Here is a 22,656-nt window from a genome sequence, read left to right on the forward strand (position 1 = left end):
ATAAATAAATAAAATAAATAAATAAATAAATAAATAGATAAATAAATAAATAAATAATAATAATAACAATAAATAACGAACAAATATCAGTGATTTTCCTTTCTTCAAACCTCCTTGTAAAACATAGGTGTCTTAGGTAGTGGTGCTTCTAATCCATTCACAAATACAGATATTCTCTGTCCACACACATCACCTCCCTTCACTTTTTAGCAGCTGACTTTCATCCACCATCTGGATATGAACTTTGTATTCTAAGAGATTTTGTGATGATAAGAGCACTGTTCTCTATAATTCCATCTTCACCAGCATGCTACTGCAACATCCTACTTACATCTGAGAGCCCTGACAAGTACTGAACTGATGAGTAAGACAGATCCAAAGACGAATGTAACCCTGCACACCACCATGGGCCGGAATATCCATCTCAGACTAAACACAAAGTTTATAATGTCTGCATGTAAATAAAAGTCCACAACAGCCTAATGAAAGCCAAAATTACTGGCTGAACAGGTCATGACACCTGAGCTTTATGAAATATACTACACACTTTCAGGTAATAAGTTTCATAAAACTAAAAAATTACGTCTGACAATTATCCTGAGTGAAATTAAAATAATTTATGCATAATTCAAATTACATTTACTTTCAAGTATCATATTGAAACAAATCACATGAATTCAATAGTATATAATAATTGTTGATATCAATTAACTATAATTTAGTTTTGCTAATGGCTTGTTTGAATATGTAAAGAAAACTGCACATCCACAATGCTGGACCTTTATTGTAGAAAGAACTTTTAAAAATGTTTGACATTTGTTGGGTCTTTAATCAAATAAAAATACTCTACATCTCTATACACTTAGCTATCTACTGCATGTCTGCATTCTGCTCTGAGGAACACATACAAGGGGATGAAACCTCTAATCACTCCGAGCATGATCCCACTCCTCTCACTGACCTCTAAGCTTTTTCAAATGCAACACAAAGTACTTGCACTTCACTGAGTGTATCTGACATCTATTATCTCTACCATACTGAATATGGATTCTTAGTCGTCTCACTGTTCACTATCTTTTCTCTTTTGTTTTTGTTTTTTTACCACCTAAGTGGCCAAACCACTTCAACCATTCCATACTTCATTCCTTCACTTCAAACAGTTTGCATCTTGGATTTCAGCTATTCATTCTCATAACTTAGCTTTCTGAATTTCACTTATGAAACTTATCATTACTTGGCTGCCTCGAGAGATGGGGTCTGCAACACTTGCAAGTAAGCCATGCTTCATACATTACTTTTTACCTTACTCCTCAGAAACACTGAAGACTCACTTTGGATGTGACACACCCTAGTAATGCAAGTGTGGCCCTTCACTTCGCTGATGACATCCTGCTAGAGAATTCTGTAGTAGTTTGTCACTTTTGGGGAAGTCTCCATGTCTGCCCACCATATGGGTTGTTAAATGGGCTTTTTGTGTGGCCTTGTATGGACATTTGGGACACTGAAAGGGTTTTTCCCCAGTATGCGTTCGGTAATGCTTCATGTAGTTGCCTTTGTGGTTGAATCCTTTTTGACAAAAGGCACAGATGAACGAGGACTTGTAAGAGCTGGCCACTGCTCCTCCCGTGATCAACACAGCGCGCTCCGCCATCTCCGCTCCCTAGGGAGAAAACCACACCACTTAATTTTCCACTTTCTTTAAAAGCTGCTGAACAGTGCAAACTTCTGCTACTTCCTGCAGTGATGCCTATTTTCAAATGTGTATCAACAACCAAATTTTCAAGGTTTTCCACAGTTTGCAAAACACTACTGTGAATAAGCAGAAATAAATCAATGGTTGAATGAATTAATTAATGTGAATAAATAAATAGTTAAATATACAAAACAAATGATTCATGTCCTGCTTCCTTCTTATTTCAAAACAAAGATAATTCAATAACATAGATTCTCCTTCAGTAGTTATTCTCATGAGAATACAAGACCATGTACTTTTACTTGTAGAAACATTACATTACTAATTTTCTTGCATCAGAATGACAGAGACTTCAGACAAGCCCTTTACACATTCACAATAATAATATCTGGAAGAGGTGTATTCACTCTCATGACTGTGTTAAATCAGTTACCTTTCTTTCTCCAATGGCCCAGCACTCTGCCCTGATGATGCTACCACCACCACCACCATTCATTTCACTTCCTGCTGTCCATTAAACGAGCCCAGCTTTGGAGTGGGACTACATAATAAATAGGACATCATCTATTCCCGTGCAAATCCTGAAAGCAATTCTTTATCCCGCAAGAAAAATAGAAATAGATGTATGTAGTAATAGTAACAGACCATTTGTAGATAAATAAAAGTAAATAGAATAAATGACTAAACAATATAAAAATACTACAAATACATAGAATAAACAAGAATGAGGTGCAAACTTCTCTTTTCCTATTTCAATGACCTTGCCATACAGATCATAAATTTAGTTTCATTTGCATTTAAATATACCACGTTTTCTGAGCTCTTCTGTTCCTACAATGCATATCTCAATATTTTTCATCTGTACAGCCATCACTATTATATTTCAAGTTCCTCCAATGGTCATATAAGCAACAGGATGCACCATGCATTCATTCACAGCTTCCTCTTTCCCTCTACTGTGCCATCTCCTACGTGATACATCCAACAATGCTAATTTTTTTTTCAAATCCCTTTACAGTAATACTTCTCGACTTTTCAATGTAAACTTATGTAATTAAAGATGTGAATCACTTTTGAGATGTTCCACTTTACATGTTCGAGAAAGAAACTCGTATGAAGAAACTGAACTTAGTTTTTTTTTTTTTTTTTCTTTTAATATTTTTTCTCACAATTAACAGAAATGTCTAGATGAGAGTCTACTGATATATCCTTTTATAATTTCCGTGATTCAAACATCTTGATAGATATCCAAAATCACTGTAAAGTGTATACATCTTGTTGGTGGTGGTGGTGGTGGTGGTGGTGGTGGTGGTGGTGGTGGTGGTGGTGGTGGTGGTGATGATGATGATGATGATGATGATGATGATGATGATGATGATGATGATGATGATGACTGATTTTCAACAGTTGCATTACCTCACCAACCTGCCATTCATTGACTAGCTTAACCATCACCACAGTAGTGCAGATAGCATGTTCAGCACAATCCCTGTTTACTCTTTACTATACAGCACCTGGCCTCTCATTCAGCAGCACAGCCACATTAGCACAAAGTTATTGTTCTTAGTGTTATACATTCCTATCACTATCCACTCAGTTTTTGTGCTCAGTGGACAACTTCCACAAGACACTGTCCCAAACACCACCAGCTCCTCTCTGTTCGACACCCAACCTGCCATTTCATAACATGGCTCCATCAAGGATAGTCATATTAAAATAACAACAATTACACCAACAAATATATCACACTTGTAAGGAAACTGCAAGATATTTTCAAATATCCCTGGTAGCACAATCTTGATCTGTTCATGTCTGGACACTGATGAGAATGGCTGTGAAAATTAGACTGAGTAATATTCCTCTGGTAACAAATAAACCAACCAACCAACCAACCAACCAACCAACAAACAAACAAACAAACAAACAAACACACACACACACACACACACATGGGAAGTAACTTGGCAGCTGTTCACCAAGGAAGAGAATTGTGATGACAATCACAGCAAGCACAGCCAGCAAGATGATGCCAAATGAAATAACTTACTGCTTGGAAATATCATCACAAGCAAGATTCCCTTAAACCTAAAACTATAGCAGTGGGGGGAGGCCACTGACACCAATTCTGCAGGCATCACAGCAAACTTGGCATCACCACTCACAACCACTAACAATTGTCCATTCTAAATTGATCCCCAATGGGTTTTGCACAATACTGTTCACATAATAATCAGGCTTCTGCAAAATCATTCACTGCAATACACACCTTCCTCACCAAGATATGACTTGTCAGATCCCACCTGTGCACTGCCCTTGGGACAACACAATGTATAGAGCCAATGGCTTGAAAAAGCTGATCAGAGAATACATTACATAGTCCTCCACAGTGTTCCTGCTATTCACTTACACAGCTGAACAAGTCTCAATGGGAGGAGGAAGGGAAGTGTAATATGTTGCCAATCAGTGTTGTATAACAAGACTGGGAGTTATATATGACACCTATTCATTGCATCAGATTTATTTAATCAAAATATGCTTCACTGATACAGTGCAAAGTTGAATGGCAAATGTATGACAGTACACATATTTAACATCTAATGTGTAACAAATGAATTAAATAACAAAATTCACACAGACATTTCTCATTTCACCATGGCTTAGTTTATATGGCTTTGTGTGAATGTTTGATAGTGATATTCACATTAACAGTTCAACCAAGATGTGGAACATTGCAATTACTGACTATTAGAAGATTCTAATATTTCATTTCATGAAACACTTCCTCATTACTGGGGAGAGAAAATGTACCATAAAAAAGTGAGGAATCACATTCACACTCTGTAGCACATCAAAGTCAGTAATCTTGTCTGTGTGTGTGTGTGTGTGTGTGTGTGTGTGTGTGTGTGTGTGTGTGTTATTCACCATGGTCGCCTATTGATCACCCAGCCAGCCTTTCCCCTACAGAAAGAGCTCACATCTCATAGTGACCAATCTTCAAGTAGGATTGAGACCACATCACACACACACACACTGGGAAAGCGAAGCCACAACTCCTCGAGTTACATCCCGTACCTACTTGTTGCTAGGTGAACCAAGGTTACACATTAAGAGGCTTTTGTGTGAGTGTGTGTGTGTGTGTGTGTGTGTGTGTGTGTGTGTGTGTGTGTGTGTGTGTGTGTGTGTGTGTGTGTGTGTATTTACCTAGTTGTAGTTTTACAGGGCCTGGGCTTTATGTTTGTGTGGCCCCATCTCCATATCTAAACTTATCCAATTTCTCTTTAAAACTATGCACACTCATTGCTGACACCACTTCCTCACTCAAACTGTTCCAAGTCTCAACACATCTTTGCAGGAAACTATTTTTAACATCTCTCGGACATCTTCCCTTCCTCAGTTTCTTACTATGCGATCTTGTGCTTCTAATGTCATATTCTTCACTCAGGATTAGTTTCTCATTAGCCACTTGATCCATTCTGTGTGTGTGTAATTCACCTCGGTCGCCTGCTAGTCACCCAGCCAGTCTTCCCCATTACGGAGCGAGCGCAGAGCTCATAGACTGATCTTCGGGTATGACTGAGACCACAACACACTCCACACACCGGGAAAGCGAGGCCACAACCCCTCGAGTTACATCCTGTACCTATTTACTGCTAGGTGAACAGGGGCTACACATTAAGAGGCTTGCCCATTTGCCTCGCCGTGCCGGGATTCGAACCTGGCCCTCTCGATTGTGAGTCGAGCGTGCTAACCACTACACTACGCGTGTGTGTGTGTGTGTGTGTGTGTGTGTGTGTGTGTGTGTGTGTGTGTGTGTGTGTGTGTGTGTTGCCTTACTACAATAGATCAAATATAGTCAAAATCATACTACAAGTATGGTTATGCCCAGAAAATAGGTATACAGACAAGATTTGCTCAATATCATCCATCCCCTGATAATTTTGATGCAATGGTGAACTTTGACATTTCCGATTATTATTACAAAATTTGTGACGGATGTATTGTAGTAGTTGATCGTGTTCAGTTTAGCGTGTTGCAAAGTAACATGACTGATGACATAAAGGTCTGGCATGAGCCTCACAACATAACTGCATAACCATTCATCATTACTCCACTCCAGTAAAGTTCCTGCCTCCATCTGATGTGTCACAGGACTGCTGGTCCCGCTGCTGCTCCTGCTGTGCTCCTCGGCCACCAAGACTAGCAAGAGATTCGGCCAGGTGCTTCAGACGCATGTGAGCATCAAGATTATATTTGAGAGCAGCTCTATAAGGACAGTGGGGACACTGGAAAGGTCGCGCAGCTGTATGGGACAGCATGTGACGCTGGAGGTCGTATGTTCGTCGGAAACCCATCTTGCCGCAGACCGAACACACCCGAAGTGCCACTGCTACTGATACTGCGCCGCCACCCTACAAAAGAAATGGCTCCTTAAGTGTGCATTCTTGACTGCCTCATACACTATCAAAGGACCCCCTCAATGTGCCTTCCTGACTGCTCCATACATTATCAGTAGCAGTGGCAGCCTCATCTATGAAAACAGTGTGCATCACTATTGCTGTAGTTACTCAACTACTATACATACATTCACCCAGGGAATGGAACAAAGCTACAAGTGTGTTTCCTCATGACACTAATACTCAGACATAAAACACAAAATACAAAAACTTCCAAAGAATGAACAATTTTGTTATGGAAAATTTGTTCAACCTAATGAAATTGCCTAATTTCACTATTCAGTGTTATGAGGTTCATGTTTACTTTGAATGTTCCCAGATATAAAATTTAGAACTATAGGTTGAACCTCCCAAATCTGGTATTCCAAAATCTGGCATAACTTTGATTTCTGGGAATTATTGAAATTTCCTGGAATAACATAAGTTTGCTGGAATACCATGACACAGAGATGAATGTGTTTTTCTGTATCCTTCTGCTTGCATATTTACTTGTACAGCTAAGACATATTATATTAAAATGTTTCAGTTATAGTACAGGCTGATTAAGACTATGAAGAGTGTTTTAGGGTGCTTACTTAAGGACCACCTGTAATCCAAAATTTTCCGTAATACAGCCAGCCTTAGGTCCGACAGTTGGTGGATTTGGGAGCTTCAACCTGTATCACTATGGATCAGGGGTTCTCAACCTGAGGTTTACAAACCCCCAGAAGTTCACAAGAATATTTCCAGGGGTACTTGGAAGGCTGATCTAATCCTTTGCAGTACTATTCCATCCTTAGTGCCAGTCATTAAATTAACATTAATGTTCAATGTCAGATTACTGGAGGTTTGAGTAGATGGTCTTACAACTCGAAGGATTCTTACCAAGAAAAAGGTTGAGAACTCTCTCTTATGAATGAACTGATGACATTAAACATCATCTTATCTAAAGCTTCTGAGTTTTACGGGCAGACCCTCACAGAAGCATATCTATAACCATGACATTTCCCTCCTACATTTCTTTGAAACTGATACATCAAGACTAGATTCAATCACATTCAAACATTGCCTCCATTCTCAACTTGCCAGCACAATGAACTTAGCTATGAAGCACAGATGGCACATTACTTTTCCTCAACATACTAAAGGAATAACAAACAAAGCCTGGAATCCATACAGTTGCAGGTAAGTGTTTCCAGCAGTGAAGCAAGTGTAGTATCAACAAAGCCATCCCTGTTTATATACTAAACTACAAATCAATTATTTAAGTTTGGCACAAAACACTGTTTTGTTACAATATCTGTTTTACTGCCAATTATCTAAGAGTTTGGCAGGATTTTATAGGGTAAAAACACGGTTTTGTTACAATATCTGTTTTATTGCATCTTTTTCCCAGATGGTTGACTTTTGTAAGTTTACCATATAATTAACAAAAAGCCTATGCACAGGAAAATAAATTACAAACTTCATTATAAAATTTAATAATCTAAAACATCTTACATTAGATACTGAGCTTGTTTCTCTAATTTGCCTTAGGTTATGTAACAGTAATAAGTAATTCACTTACTGAATAACAGTCAAAGGCAGTATATTTTAGTGAAAAGTAGGTAATGTCATCATGTAAAATACTTGGTTGACCTTTTCATGTTTGTAACACTGAATACAATATCTCTCCTTGTGTTTCATTTAATCCATGTTCTGTGCTTTAACTTAACTTCTGTTGTTCTTCATATAATTTGGATCAAGAACTGAAAACAAGTCACAACCAGAAAAATCTCTCCAATATAAATTGAAATGAAACATTTCCATAAATTGGAAGATAGCTCCTCAGTGAGCCACACTCTCTACTTCCTTGGCACTCAATGACCTTCATCCTTCCCAAAACTGTCAACCTGGGGAACAATTAGATTGTGGTACACAATAAACTAATCCATAGGTGTTATGCCTGGTGGAATCTTGTTCCCTCTGCCTCAACACACCAATGACAACTTACTGCATCCATTCAAATGGATGCATGACACTTTCAGAACTTCTGGGGATTCATATGTTTCCTAATTATGTGGTGTTTGAGATTTCCCTTTAATGCACTTCGGTGTTCGCAGTATGGACAGGCAAAAGGCTTTTCCCCAGTGTGGATGCGAATATGTCGCTGCAGATCCACATTGTCCCTGGCATGGTAATCACAAAAGCTGCATCCGTGGGATGTCCCGCTTGCCCTACCATGCCATCGCTGAACCTACGGGAACAAAACTAGGTTCACTTGGGGTCCAACTCTTGTCCATTTTTTACATGCTATGTAGAATCAAGAATGCAGTCTGCAATAGATTCTAAGCTCATCTGCTACGATGGCTTGAACACTATATTCTTTGTCATGTAGTTTTCTTAATGCTAATGGATTCACTCACGATTGTTAACCTTGCAAGCGTTCTCAAGTCCCTTTCTTATAATTACTGCTTGAGGTGTGCACTATGTTTCATTCTTATGTGACTCATGAGGTTGGACTTGCGCGCTGAATGGTGCGAACAAAACGGGCAGGCGAAAGGCTTCTCTCCTGTGTGTACACGAATATGGCGTCGCATATCCTTGATGTTTCGAGTACTGTAGCTGCAAGACTCACACTGGTAGAACGACCTGCTGTTCCCTACCCACGGAGCCACCTAGGGAACAGGAAAAAAATTTTAAACAGGGGCTCATTAAATACTTTTCCTATGATTTGTTTTAGGTAAGATTTCCTCTTTCATTTACAGAACTTAAGATAAGATCACACAGTAACATTCCTTATTTGTTCTCAGGTTTTCCGAACCAACTGTGGTGGACATTCCGTATGTGAGTGCTCAGATTACTCTTTTGAGCAGATCTGTAAGGGCAAAAATGGCACACAAAAGGTTTTTCCCCGGTATGTCGTCGGATGTGCATTATGAGCTTTGATTCACTTATGGCCTGGTAACCACAGGTCGAACAATGGAATTCCTTTCTTGTGTGATCGTGTGACTGTGGTCTTGGCCTCGGAACAGAGGACCCAAGGGGAGCCAGATAGACACCTGAGGTGTATGCAGGAGTCACTGTCCCTTCATGTTGCCTGCTACTGGAGGGCTTTGACAAGTCCATTCCCTAGAAGAGAAGAGGGAAATCTCATGAGAGTTTAACCTCTGACATTGCTGAAACAACAGCAAACACACATGATTAAATCTTTAAAGCGTCGAAAAAGTAAAACTTGCTTTGATCACCACACCTTTCTAGATTCTGCAGCATATTAACGACATCCCACTAAAATGCTTTCTCCATTATTACTGGTGCTCTTGGTCTGCATGACGAGTCTTCATGTGTGTGATAAGGTTGCTCTTATGAGCACACCTGTAGGAGCAGAACGAGCAAACAAACGGCTTCTCCCCTGTGTGTTTACGGAAATGTATGGTGAGCTTTGATTCACTGATGGCCTGATATCCACAAACTTGACACCGATACTCCCGTCTGCTCCCTTCCTGGGCCACTTTCGTAACGAGTCTCCTAATAGGAAAAGCTGAAGGCGGTGGCAGAACCATGTTGGGCAAAGTGGTCCTCATCAAGCCTTCCTGTTGCTTGTGACAGGCTGCATTACACAAGTCCACTCCCTAGAAAAGAGGAAAATCTATGTTACTCCTCTTGATTTGTAATTGTATGCGTTCATCAGGGTGATAAGAATGCAATGCTCCAGGTATCAGACTGCCTTCACAGCTACCCCCAGTAGAGCTGCCAATCAATGGCTTTCGTTTCCCTTTCATTCCAAGCTGGGTCTCTTAAACTATCAAATTCAGTACATTTTCTGCGACTCAGCAATCTCCTTCTCGTGTCTTAGTGCAACATGATTCTTAAGGTGGCTCTTTTGGGTAGTGCGGTGTGGGCAGTAAGGGCAGGCGAAGGGCTTCTCCCCAGTATGAGTCCTGATGTGACGGTTCAAGTTGTCATTGTCCCGGGCACAGTAGCCACAAAACCCACAAACGAACATGTTCCTGCCTCTGGACGGGGACTTGCCTCTGGTGGATGACCACACCTACGGGAGAGAAACAGTTCACTGGGGTGAGCCTATGATTGAGCCTTAATTTCCTTATGCTAGGGGTCACTTTACTTTCCTTCCTTTATCATAATTTTCCTTAACCCAGAGAGCATTCCTCTTTTCATGGTGCTTCACATAATAAGGTTAAATGAACTTAATTTAGGAAAATGGTCTTGGAATCACATTTCTTATCTCATGTTCTGCATCTTGGTCTTCCATCATAATATTGTGGCTGGGAGTTCTTCCTTTATCAGTGATCAAGCACATTTCACAATGTCATCACGTAAGTGAAGTGGATTTTCTCATTTCTACGTTCAGCTGGTGTCTGAACGCCAGGTGTCGCTTTAGGTTGTTGTTCTGTGTGGCTCGATAAGGACAAAGGTGACAGGCGAAGGGCTTTTCCCCCGTGTGGACTCTCAGATGTCGCCTGAGGTCGACGTTGTCTCGGGCAGGATGTCCACAAACAGGGCACATAGGGAAGGTCCTTTGGCCACGCTGCCCTCCCCCCACCTACGGGAAAAGAAGGTCAGGGCCGAGTGAGTCATCTCCAAACACTAGCTAATTACAATACCTCTAACTATGCTAACTTTACTTTGGCAACTCAAATTATTTGTGCAGATCTTCATACGGTTGGAGGAACAAAACTTTGTTCAAGTTAATTTATACAATTCCACCACATTGCAGCCCATTTATGGGGCACTCATTCATTTCAGCATTTTCCAGCTTATTTCTTTAATACTACTGCATCTTGATAGAAAAGGTTTCATATTAAGATTTTTCTTCTCATGATGAGGATTTAGTTGGCTTAAATATAATATTTCCATCAAAGCACTTTTATACCTCATACTTGGAGACAGATGTAAGGTAAGATATTTATCATTAATGTCAGACTGTAATAGCAAGGAGTAAATGATGTGTGCTCTTTTTCACTTTAGGATTATCATCACGTGTGCCATAAATGCCATATTCTTAATCCCAAAGGCAAAACATGGAAAGAGTTGGAGAAAAAATCACTCAAAATAGCATTCTTTTAGCAAATACTTTGAGAGTACATAAGAACATACGAAAATGAGGTATGCTTTAAGAAGTCATCAGGATTATCCATGGTGGTCCTTGTATGAAAGACACCTACCTATTTCCATCTATCATCTCCATCCATAAGTCTGTCTAATCTTCTCTTAAAGATTCCTAACCAGTCAGCACCAACAACCTGATTACTAAGTCCATTCCATTCATCTAAAACTGAGAACCAATTCCTTCCCCTCTTTCTTAAATTTAAATTTTTCAAGCTTGAACCTTTTATTTCTTGTTCTATCCTAAACATAAGGTCAAGTAATGAGTGAATAGAGCAGAAGCACAGCAGGATTTGACAATGATCATACACATCTTCCTAGCTGAGGAGATGCACACTATACCTGTCTTCTTTTACTTTGCAACTGCTATTCACTTGCCAGAGAACAGGTCAAGAGCAAATGCTGGAGTGATTAATTTTGCATCCTGACACCCTTATCCACATACCAAGTACAGCCACAATCAACAGCTGAGTGATGCATTGCATCCACCTCACTGTTTTATAAATTCTTTTCCCAATCTCAAGTCCCCTGATCTGCTGATGATCTTTTTGTGAACCTGACAAGTGACAGATTCTATCAGACCAAAAGTTTTAAAACAAACAGTGGGAATGGGAATCACAGCAGAAGCTTACTTGACTTCTGACCATAACTGTAAACCACTTGAAAGACATCGCTCTCAGTCAACACCTTTATTCTGCAGTGGACTTGAATTAGCAGATGGCAATGGTAAATAGCAGAGAGAGAGAGAGAGAGAGAGAGAGAGAGAGAGAGAGAGAGAGAGAGAGAGAGAGAGAGAGAGAGAGAGAGAGAGAGAGAGAGAGAGAGAGAGAGAGAGAGAGAGAGAGAATGGGGGAAGGAGGGAAGCCAAACATGGAGATATTAGTCAACTTTAAGCCATGACACAACCTTAACCCATTCAAGTTTTACACCTGAAATTCAATAAGCTTACCTTACAGGTAAATGAAAGGGCCTCACCTGGGAGGAAAGTTATAAGCAGGAAGCCCTATGCATTCCTCACTTCAACTGATTACAAATCGAACCAGACCTGAGCGAACACAAGAATGTTTCTTCTGGCCAGACAAAAAACACAACAAAGCACATAAAAAGTACCTGCTATAGTCAGAAGTAATTTTTCACATACATTTGGTTGTTCCTCTTTCATCAGCCCTAGAAGTTTTCCACAGCATTCACAAGGAAAATATGCAAGTTATCCTCCAACACACACACACTTTGTTACCAATTTGTCTTAAAATGCCACAAACAGGTGATGATCAGTGTTCAGCTACATACCATGAACGTGCAGCTTGTATTCTTTGAGGTTGTGTTTCCTCATCAAGACTCTACTGATATATTTTTTCATGTTAGTGGTAAAAATTGCTTGCTGAACCGTCACCTTTTACTTCTAATAAAGACTGTAAAATAATTAGTGACCAAATAACAAAACATTTTAGGTTGGCAAACTCACACAACCTCTTCCAATCCACTGAAATCGTGCAAATGACCTATCTCTTGACAGGCAAATGCTGGTAAACTTTTGCTCAGTATAAATCAATATGGATTGACGGTGAAAATGTTAATAGAGGATTATACCTAACAAAGTAACTAAGCTTTTACTTGATTATTACTTTTCTAAACATAATGCCCCAAGAGCAAATCAGAGACAGATGGATCAGGGACACAAGTACTTATCACTTCCTTGACCCTTACTCATATCTTTTAAACTGCTGCCACATCTAAAACAAAGTTCATTCAACCACTACTCGATATAGCCATTTCAGTATCAGCAAAGTGAGCATTCAGTTTCAAGATGTCTCACTAGCATCAATGCACGTTGTATAACCATAAACAGTGACTAAAAGGGGAACAAGCATGGTGATTTTCTGCTGTGTATTTTCATTCCTATGATGAGATGGCACAAAGTGTAGTCCTGGCTACCTCCCATAATGGGGATATCAGCTTGATAATCAGATATAAGTAATAGGAATATAAGTAATGGGCATTATATAAAAAAAAATCAAATGCATCCTAGCAAGAATTTCTCTAGCACTATAGCATAGTAACTTTAATGGATGTACACCAGATTAAAATTGATGAAACAGAAAAGTTTGTCCATTACCCTATTGCTGCTTCTAGACCACATCACAAAATTATGATGATGAGTGCTCTTCCCAGCATCCTTCTAATCTACAGCAATCTTTATTATACTTGTTGCAAATCATGGAAACTGCAGAACAAACTGAATCAATAATCTTTACACATGAACTCTTTTCCACTGCAACATATCAAATCATTATTTCCTTTAAGGTGTCTAAAAAGTAATAGGGATAGAGAATGTAAACTGCATATAGCTATCAATGCATATGGTGTTAATAATTCAAGATATGGCCCTCTACTATACTCAATAGTTGTAAAATGGGAGAAAAACCACACAGTAGACATTTAGTCAATAGTGATTCCTTTCAGTGACCTTCCCAACACAGCATGTCTATGCCCACAACATAAATAGAACACTCCCTAACTCACAGGATTAGTAGGTCGGGCTTCCTCACTCGGGGCAATGGTTTCCTAATGGGCGGGCTCTGAGATAGGAGGTACCACAAAAAGTAACCCCTTTAGCCCATAAATTCCCATGAAAAGCCCACATGGGAGAGAAGAAAAAAGTCCAGTTAATATAGGATAGAGAGATGACATCTAAGCTGTAACAATTTATTCTGAGAGCAAAGCTCCCTGTGTGACATAAAGGAACTACAAGAAGTGTTACCCCATAACAATTAAAGGAGGCGTTACCCCATAACAATGAAGATATACGTACAAACAATATAGTGTTTTGCATAGAGCAACATACACATTAACAGCTCACTGAGAGAAGGGGCCACAGATAATTACATGATTGCAAATGGGTGATATCTGCGCATGTGTGTTCTGATGCAACTGTTCTGCCTTGCCCTGTATGAGCAGTAAGGACAGGCATAGGGCTTCTCACCAGTGTGGGTGTACATATGCTTACGCAGGTCAGTCTTGTCTCGTGCTATGTAGTGGCAATGATGGCATTCGTGCTGGCGTCTAGGGCCCTTCACCTGAGTCACAGCAAAGCAGGGTTGTGAAGCATCCTACCAGGGAGAGAGACAACCCACTTAGCTAGAAGTGTATCTAATTCAAATCATGTCCTTAAGTTGCAATAACAATGTCTGGCAAAGGCAGTCATAAAGCAATATCCTGATTAATAAAACTTCCCCATTATGGTGCAATTACTCTTAAGCTTTAAGAAGACATTGTATTGTAAGCCATACAGGTACACTTCTATGAATATCATAATCAATCCAGCTTTCCTTGAAACCCTAAATGATCTCAACTTCACAAACACATTCATTAAGTGCTGTAAAAAAGCACTCCCCATACTTTCAAAAGTATGCAATGATAAGGGACACACAATTTTTACACTCACAAAACTAAATGAACTCAAATCTAAATATGTAGTTAAATAAAACTACACTCATTTAAAGCATCATCCCACACCAACACAAAAAGTCTGTATATAGCTCATTGTCGTATGATTGTTCAATAATCACAGTAAGTTCAAATACACATATCAACACACTTATGGTCATCACTGCTTACAACATTGCAAGGATTCCCAAAAATTTACTGTGCATCCACCCTGACAATTACAACAAGTGCCATAAAATGTTTCCTTCTTTCCCTGACACTAAACAATAAGTGATACTGTGTGGATACCCATCAATGGTCTAGGGTTGTTCAAATAAACACACTTCAACTCAATTTTTCAGACTTTAGCTTATGGAAGCTGATCCCAAATATATGCAAAGTTTATGATATTCAAATATTCCAACAATCCAACATTACCACGATGATTATGACCACATCAGTTAAAATTGGAAAGGCTTCCTAACACAGAAATGCATGTGCTCATGAATGCACAAAACTACAAACATTTCATTTAGTTCTTACTTACCAAAACTTCCCCTCTCAGACACTTTAACAGTATACTACAATGGAGCCTACTATGAGTCCCCACAGACTTTGCAACAGTGTACACATCCTGTTATCATTTCAACAAGCACCACCTTTCCAACAATTTTTTTGAGTGACACTACCTTGAAATTCATACCATTTTGTACTTTTTTTAATAGAACTAAATTTTTACGAGATCTCTGCTGGCTCTGTGATGCCTTTCCAAATGCATTTTCAGGTTAAAATTCCTAATGGATTGGTAGGGACAGAGTGGACAAGTGTACCGACGTTCTCTGGTGTGAATGCGACTGTGTTCTTTGAGAGAGCTGCTGTCCTTAGTTCTGAATGGACACAGAGGACAAGCATATGGTCTTTCCCCAGTGTGTGTTCTAATGTGCTTTTTGAGATCGTATGAGTCACGACTGACGTGTCCACAGACGGGACACCCAAACCTCGATATCTTTCTATCATCTGCCTTAAATAGTGACGGTGGTGGCAGGTTAGAGCGCATTCCAACGCCTCTCTCAGGGCACACCTAGAACAAGACAAAGGATGTTACCACCCTGTGTTATTTGCCTCCAGGTCAGTCACGTTTTTCAAGACAACCTATGGCACATCGAAAGTACCTATCAATACTTGGCATTGTATGGGAAATCATATCATGTAAATGTAAAGTTGTATGGCTCAAAACTTAAAAAATGTCTATAATTGAGGCCACCACTTCACATCTCAAAAAGACATTCATATCAAGGAAGGAGAAAAAAAAATTCATGACCAGGTTGTTCATACTGAAAGGCCTTGTACTGGTGATTTGTATTTCTGCACATTATTTCCATTCACAGTCAACAATTCATACAACAAACATTCACAAACAAGTAGAAGTGAAGTGAGTTCTCACACTTATTCAAAGGTTCCTCTAAACAACTTTTCAAAATGTGACACATCCTTTAATAAAGTTTCATTTCCAAGCAATAATATAACAATGGGAACTGTACGCCAGAGTGACTGCAAGTTCCTATATTAAGTAGCATCATGACTTTTCTGCATTATTCTCCCTATGGGAAACTTCCTAAAAGCCGAAATGTAGATTAAACTGCACGGTAGGTATTAATTTGTTCACAATGGATAATAATGTCTGTACGATTCCGAGTTCTATATCATATTTGAAGCCAATGCCATTTAAAAGCTGTTCAATATGCTACCTTTCCATGAAAACCTTAACATCATTCATTGAAGAAAAAGCTTCCCCCCTGTCTTATACTTTTTCATGTCACCTTATGTCCCACATGCCTTAAAAATAAAATAAATTTCTTTAAAGGTATCAAGGTCCCATTCTTTAGTCTTACAGCTCAGATTGGATAGAGTAACAAGCTAACTGTATACATTTTTGTCACTTGTATTTTTATGTTTAAGTGGGGTCAAATGACGGATTATAATACTGCAAAATTTGGTTTGTGTAAGTCATCAACAATCCTTCAGCTAGTGACTAGCCAATGGTCCAGTGGTGTCTGTCCATGTGTGATTTGATGCTACTACTGGTGGTGGCTCGGTAAGGGCAGTGAGGGCATGGGTAAGGTTTCTCCCCAGTGTGAGTACGGATATGTTTCTTGAGGTCGTAGCTGTCTCGACTGGTATGTCCACAATAAGGGCAAGTGAACCTCAGGAACTTCCCATCAACTGTTGTTGGAACCCTACTGCCCATCACGCCTCCATCGGAGAATGCCTAGAATGAGATAGGGCACTGTATCACCACCTTAGCACAGCCACCCAATTTCTATGACTTGATGAGACACCAGCAAATGAATGCATGTGGGCTTCTTTGGTGATAATCTCTTCATAAGAGACTACAAGTGATGCTCCTTCTCTAGGTGGAGCTTCCTGACATGTGACTTGAGGTGCGAGCAGTGGTTGGCCCTGTAGGGACAATAGGGGCAGTGAAACGGCCTCTCCCCAGTATGGATGCGGACATGCGTCACCAGATTGAATTTCTTGAGGAAAGTCTTGCCACAGAAATGGCAAGTATGACCCAGCCCAGACCCAAACCACTCGGGCCACTGGGGCGTGGCTGCCTCTTCCACTGACTCCCTGCCACGCCCCTAGAAGAGAAGAATTCTCTCAGCATCACGCACTAGTATCAGAGCACTGCCTCATGTACCACCATCAAACTAGCAGCTACAAAATGTAGAACTTCAACAAGAACACTGGGAAAATGCTGAGTTATGGTAAATCTTTATATTACAACAAACATAGGAATATGAAGGCCAATCTTGTGGTAATATTTCATTTCTAGTCCTGGAGTATACATTTGTGCAGGCACAAGGGCATGTGCATGGATGCACACATTTATGCTGCAGGCACCACCATCAGAATTCCATATTACCTCAAAACTCAAAAGCCATGATGTAACAACCCCCTGTGTATCAAGCCATAAGTCAAAGCAGCACACCAAACAACCTCAACAAAGTCTTGCCAAATGCTACTGCCCCCTCAGCTGGCAGGTTATCCTCATGTTTTATAAAGCTTTCCTTTATCAATCACTACTAAGTTTCCTTTTAATATGTTAAGTTTGTTGCCTTTCAATTATGTCTTTCATTTAAAATGTCTAGAATACATCAGCATTTAGCAAAATATAATTATGTTTGCCGTAAGAGGTGTGCTGAATACATCAAACAATGCATCACTATGGGAAGACTGTCAAAACACATGGCAGATTATGAAGAGAACATACTTTTCGGAGAAACAAAAGTAGTCTATTAACCTGGTGGTGTGAAATTCAACACACTTCTTTGGGCAACAACATAGGTACCTCCACAGAGCAAGTGAGCCAGCCACCATCTGAGTGTGTGTGTTGCCAACAACTTACCTTTGTAGTGGACTCTTATGTTGGCTACATGCACACTCACCCTCAGAGATTGGATTGATATCCTGCAAGTAATGCTTCTTACAACTGTTTCAAGTCATTTTGTGAAGACAAGCTAAATACCATCTCTTCATTTTAAGCTAATGCCTATGTACTGCACAGAGTAGCATTATAAATAAATAAGTAAACAAAAAAAATATTTAACCCTTAATCATACATCAAGTATATTATTATTCTTAGCAAGTATTTGTATTTTTTTTCTCTTCTACAGTGAGTTAACAATTTCATTCAACATATTGGTACATTATATCTTTGAGTACTTTATAATGATGGATTCAAGCAATTCCTTTGTCTATATAAAGCACCACAGTCAGAGCCACCTGTGCATGCTGACACTTACAGAATTTACTGAGGGGAAATGTACTTCAGATCATTGTGTAAAGAATGGATGGTGAAGACTGGTCCTCTATTCTCTACAAGCTAAAATGTGAAGCAATGCTTATCTAAATGAATTCTGGCTACAACTTATAACTGTTCTGAAAACTAAACTAAGGAAGAGTAAATGATAAATCAATAATTAAAATCAAAACAGCAAAATTAAATTTCTTTAATACACACAATGCTGATGCACCTAAGTGTGTGGCTGAAACTAATGGATGGAAACCAAACTTCTCAACTCCTCACTGACTGCCCATAAAGCACCACCACCACCAAGGGTAGTCTTGTCATTACACATCCTTACAAAAAACTATGCTCTTAAATGCACTGAATCAATTATTCAAAACGACCTTTTTTCCCCCCTAATTTTTCAATCCAATCAGTGGGTTTTACTGGGCTTAATATTACAATAACAAGCTTAATTAATGACTAAGCTTCCTCTTAATACAGAAACACCAAGTAGTGATAACCTCTTGGTAACGTTTCACCACCAGGTGGCTGGCTCATTTTTACCTTGGGATGACAAGAATGTAGTGCATGTTCTCCATCAAGCTTAGCATCTGAGAAGGTTAAGGCAACACCAACACACTGCTGGTCAATGATGAGATGCAAGGTGGCAGTGGAAGAACATGAACACATCTCATAAAGAAAATGTACACACTACAGAGTTGCTTCCATGTGAATAGGATCTCAAGTATTTGGTACAAGTATATTACTAAATTTGCTCTTGTTTGAGTATCTTAATTATGTATTACATATAAGGTGCATTAAAACATGTTTTCATAGAACACAAGAAAGAAAGCAAGAACAGTCTTTATATAGAGCCCATCAACACCTCAATGCCACCTATCCACAATGAGTGGCCATCCACTCGTGCCTCCAGAACCAACACACACAATGTAACTTGCTAATGTGTAAAAGGATCTCATCCAACACTATATAGCAATCCTCATCACTACTAGGACTAAAAATTCACCAATATACACACCACACTACTTAAATTATAGGATTAAAAATAATAAGTTCAACTGCAATATGATTGCACTGTAGCTGCCTCCCTTTTCACACACTTCATCTCTACCAATCATCATTTCTTTGCAGTTTGTTTAAATTTTGTTTTAATGACTGAAGTATCAAGAATAATATCCAAACTATCATCTCTGCTAATCTATCCACTAGTTTGTTTAAATTTTGTTTTAATGACTAAAGTATCAAGAATAATATCCAAACTATCATCTCTGCTAATCTATCCACTAAAGATCCTGTCACAAGAATTCATGATGTGGCACTGACACACAGACAAGGAGTATGCAGTCTTCAGATATGTCAAGAAAAAGTGCCTTGGGAGAAAACAGCTATAAGATACTGCATGTATTCCTAAGTCATATCAGACCTTAAACTCACATACGATGGCAACAATACAAATGACAAAATATATAAGCATTTTAATGCTTCTCTGCCCTGAATGAATACTGCCAAATGCATCTAAGTATTTTCTTAACAATATATTTACCTTAACCATGTAAAATAAAATTATTTGTGTTTGTATCCTGTGTGGAAGTGGATGCATGGGAATTTTCACACAACCCACAAGCACCCGCTTCTCATCTGCCTCATTCCACCTCTAACTCTCCCCCACATTCCTCTATTTCAATGCCACTTTATCTTATGCAAGTTAAAATAGACTCACAGTGTCCTTTAGTCATGAAAGATGTCCTCCACTATTGAGAATCAACCATGTATGGCAGTAGTCTCTCAAGGCATCAGATCAGAGTTGAAGCTTTCCTACCTTTCTAGTTCAAACAAAAAGTGATACTTGTCATTTTATTTATTCATTTTCTTTTTTCCCTGGCAGCTGTCATATGGGTAGACCTGCCTTTGAAGTGAACCTTGGTCCTGCCTTCCTTCAACTCTACACCCTCATTCCCTTACCTCTCCACATCTACTATGGTTCTCATAAATCCTTCAAACAGTGTAATTCACCTCGGTCACCTACTGGTCACCCAGCTAATCTTTCCCATTACGGAGCGAGCTCAAAGCTCATAGACTGATCTTCGGGTAGGATTGAGACCACAACACACTCCACACACCGGGAAAGCAAGGCCACAACCCCTCGAGAGAGAGAGAGAGAGAGAGAGAGAGAGAGAGAGAGAGAGAGAGAGAGAGAGAGAGAGAGAGAGAGAGAGAGAGAGAGAGAGAGAGAGAGACCTGTACACACACCACATGGTTGCTTAACCAACAAGGAAGAAAATAGATAATAACATCCCATGTTTGTCTGAATGTGACAAATCCAATAGATTTTTCATAGCTAGGTCACATCTGATACACTCACACAGACACCAGACAGATTATCCATTTTCTTTCCTAGAAGGTTATGCAACCATACGATGTACACAAGTGCTTGCTTACTCTCACTGTGGGGATGTGGAGACGGATACGGAGTGAGGGTGAGAAAGGTGTGGCTTATTTTATATATAATGATATCATGACTTTGGCCTACAGTGTTTACTTGATAAAATCCCTTGAGTTTTAGCTATAAACAAAGTTAGAAAGGCTGGTTCATCAAGCAGAAAGTTGTCTGCACCACAGGCTTTGTCAAACCAGACCCACCTGTATCAACACAACCCAAATGGGCATTTGTCCTCCACATAAAACCTTTTCATTCACTCTAGATTACTTTTCAGTTATTTCTTATTCAAACAGATTTACATATAAATATGAGGAATAAAAAAAAAAAAATAAATAAATAATAAATTGGATCCTTCTCCCCATAAAAAAAGGAAATTTGGATCTTAAAAACCAAGATTTTTTCCCATCCTGCAACATTCTCAGACAGTGCCTTTTGGGGACTGATCCTTTCCCTCCCTAGAGGCATAACGGCTACAGTGTGTGTGTTTACCTAGTTGCATTGTACAGGATTCGAGTGGGGCTCATAGTGTCCTGTCTTTATGTCTCCATTTATCCAATTTTTCTTTAAATTTATGCATATTATGTGCATTGTGTGTGTGTGTGTTGCCATGTCTCACTTAACAAATCCTTCTTGAGAGATGTCAGCCTGATACATATGCAGATACATGGGAGTATCATAAACCAATATTTGCAGTGAAAGACATGTCTCATAAAACACCAAATCAAGAGCAAATCTTTCTATTACAATGACCACAAAACACCCTCTCCTGATACAAGACATGGCACAAGCTCTATCACATGGAAGCAATATAATAAGACACCATGTGGCTTAATAAACTCTTCATAACACAAGAAATTAAAACACAAAATTCATCTCCTTCCATTAATTTGTATTTACACTCACTAGCAAAATTATTACAATACTATCCCCACTTTGAAAACAAACAAAGCAGTACTGTATCTACACTATGTAAAATTCAATAAACAATTCTCATAGCATTAATTGGTATGAAAAAATCTCCAACCTGCTAATTGCAACTAATGATATGCTTAAAGGAGAGAGAAAAAAATAAAAAAAATAAAAATAAAATAAAATAAATAAATAAACAAATACAGTTTGTTACCTAGGCTTTGCAATTACTCTACCAAAATCCAGCAACTGATAAGTAAAAACCCTGCAATGAAAAACCTTAATTGCAGAAATAATGAAAACCAGAAATAACCGCAACTACAAGTGACTACAGTGGTAACATTAAAGTGCAACCTTTCTGTCAGACCAGCGGGCACCATAGTACAAGGGACACTTCTAATATTAAAGCTGCTTTCTACACATCCTACCATGACAGTGCAGCTTCATTTACCTTGCCCAGTTCTGAAGCATTAACAAATCCGCAAGTTGGCTCCTGCCCATCCTTTCTGCCTATCAGAGTTTTTACATTTTAGCCAGTCTTTTGCACAGTTTCATGACACAAAAAGTTCTGAAGTGAATAAAGGAACTAACAAAAATATAAACTAAATAATGAAATATTCCAGTATTTCAGATTAATTACTGAAATGAAAAGCACAAATTCACTACACAAATTATCTATAATAATAGAAGGAGGCGATTTTGCAAAAGTAATTAATAAAAAGCAGATTAAATTACCCACCTGATGTAGCCTTACAGATTGTACAGAAACCATGCTACCATATTTTGTAATGGGATTTCCACCAATACACAAATCTAGTCAAATATATAAACAAAG

The 22,656-nt window shown here is 39.0% G+C and overlaps 1 protein-coding gene across 39 annotated transcripts in view; it reads right to left on the bottom strand.

Moving 5' to 3' along the window:
• LOC123505838 (longitudinals lacking protein, isoforms H/M/V-like) overlaps positions 1–22,656 on the bottom strand; it is a 61,966-nt gene that overhangs the window by 35,520 nt on the left and 3,790 nt on the right. Inside the window, exons 6-8 of one of the 39 annotated variants that reach the window (XR_006675268.1) lie at positions 14,216–14,342; positions 10,343–10,669; positions 10,024–10,156 (exon numbers count right to left, since the gene is read on the bottom strand). The exons of 20 other annotated variants lie outside the window; for them this stretch is intronic. Coding sequence is in view for 16 of the 19 variants with exons in the window: in XM_045257577.1 (XP_045113512.1) it covers positions 10,428–10,669; positions 14,216–14,342 (369 nt within the window). In the remaining 3 variants the exon portion in view is untranslated. 18 more of the 39 variants (XM_045257592.1, XM_045257604.1, XM_045257606.1 and 15 more) reach the window with 18 other exon arrangements.

The sequence above is a fragment of the Portunus trituberculatus genome, chromosome 18 (assembly GCF_017591435.1).
Source record: "Portunus trituberculatus isolate SZX2019 chromosome 18, ASM1759143v1, whole genome shotgun sequence".
NCBI lineage: Eukaryota > Metazoa > Arthropoda > Malacostraca > Decapoda > Portunidae > Portunus > Portunus trituberculatus.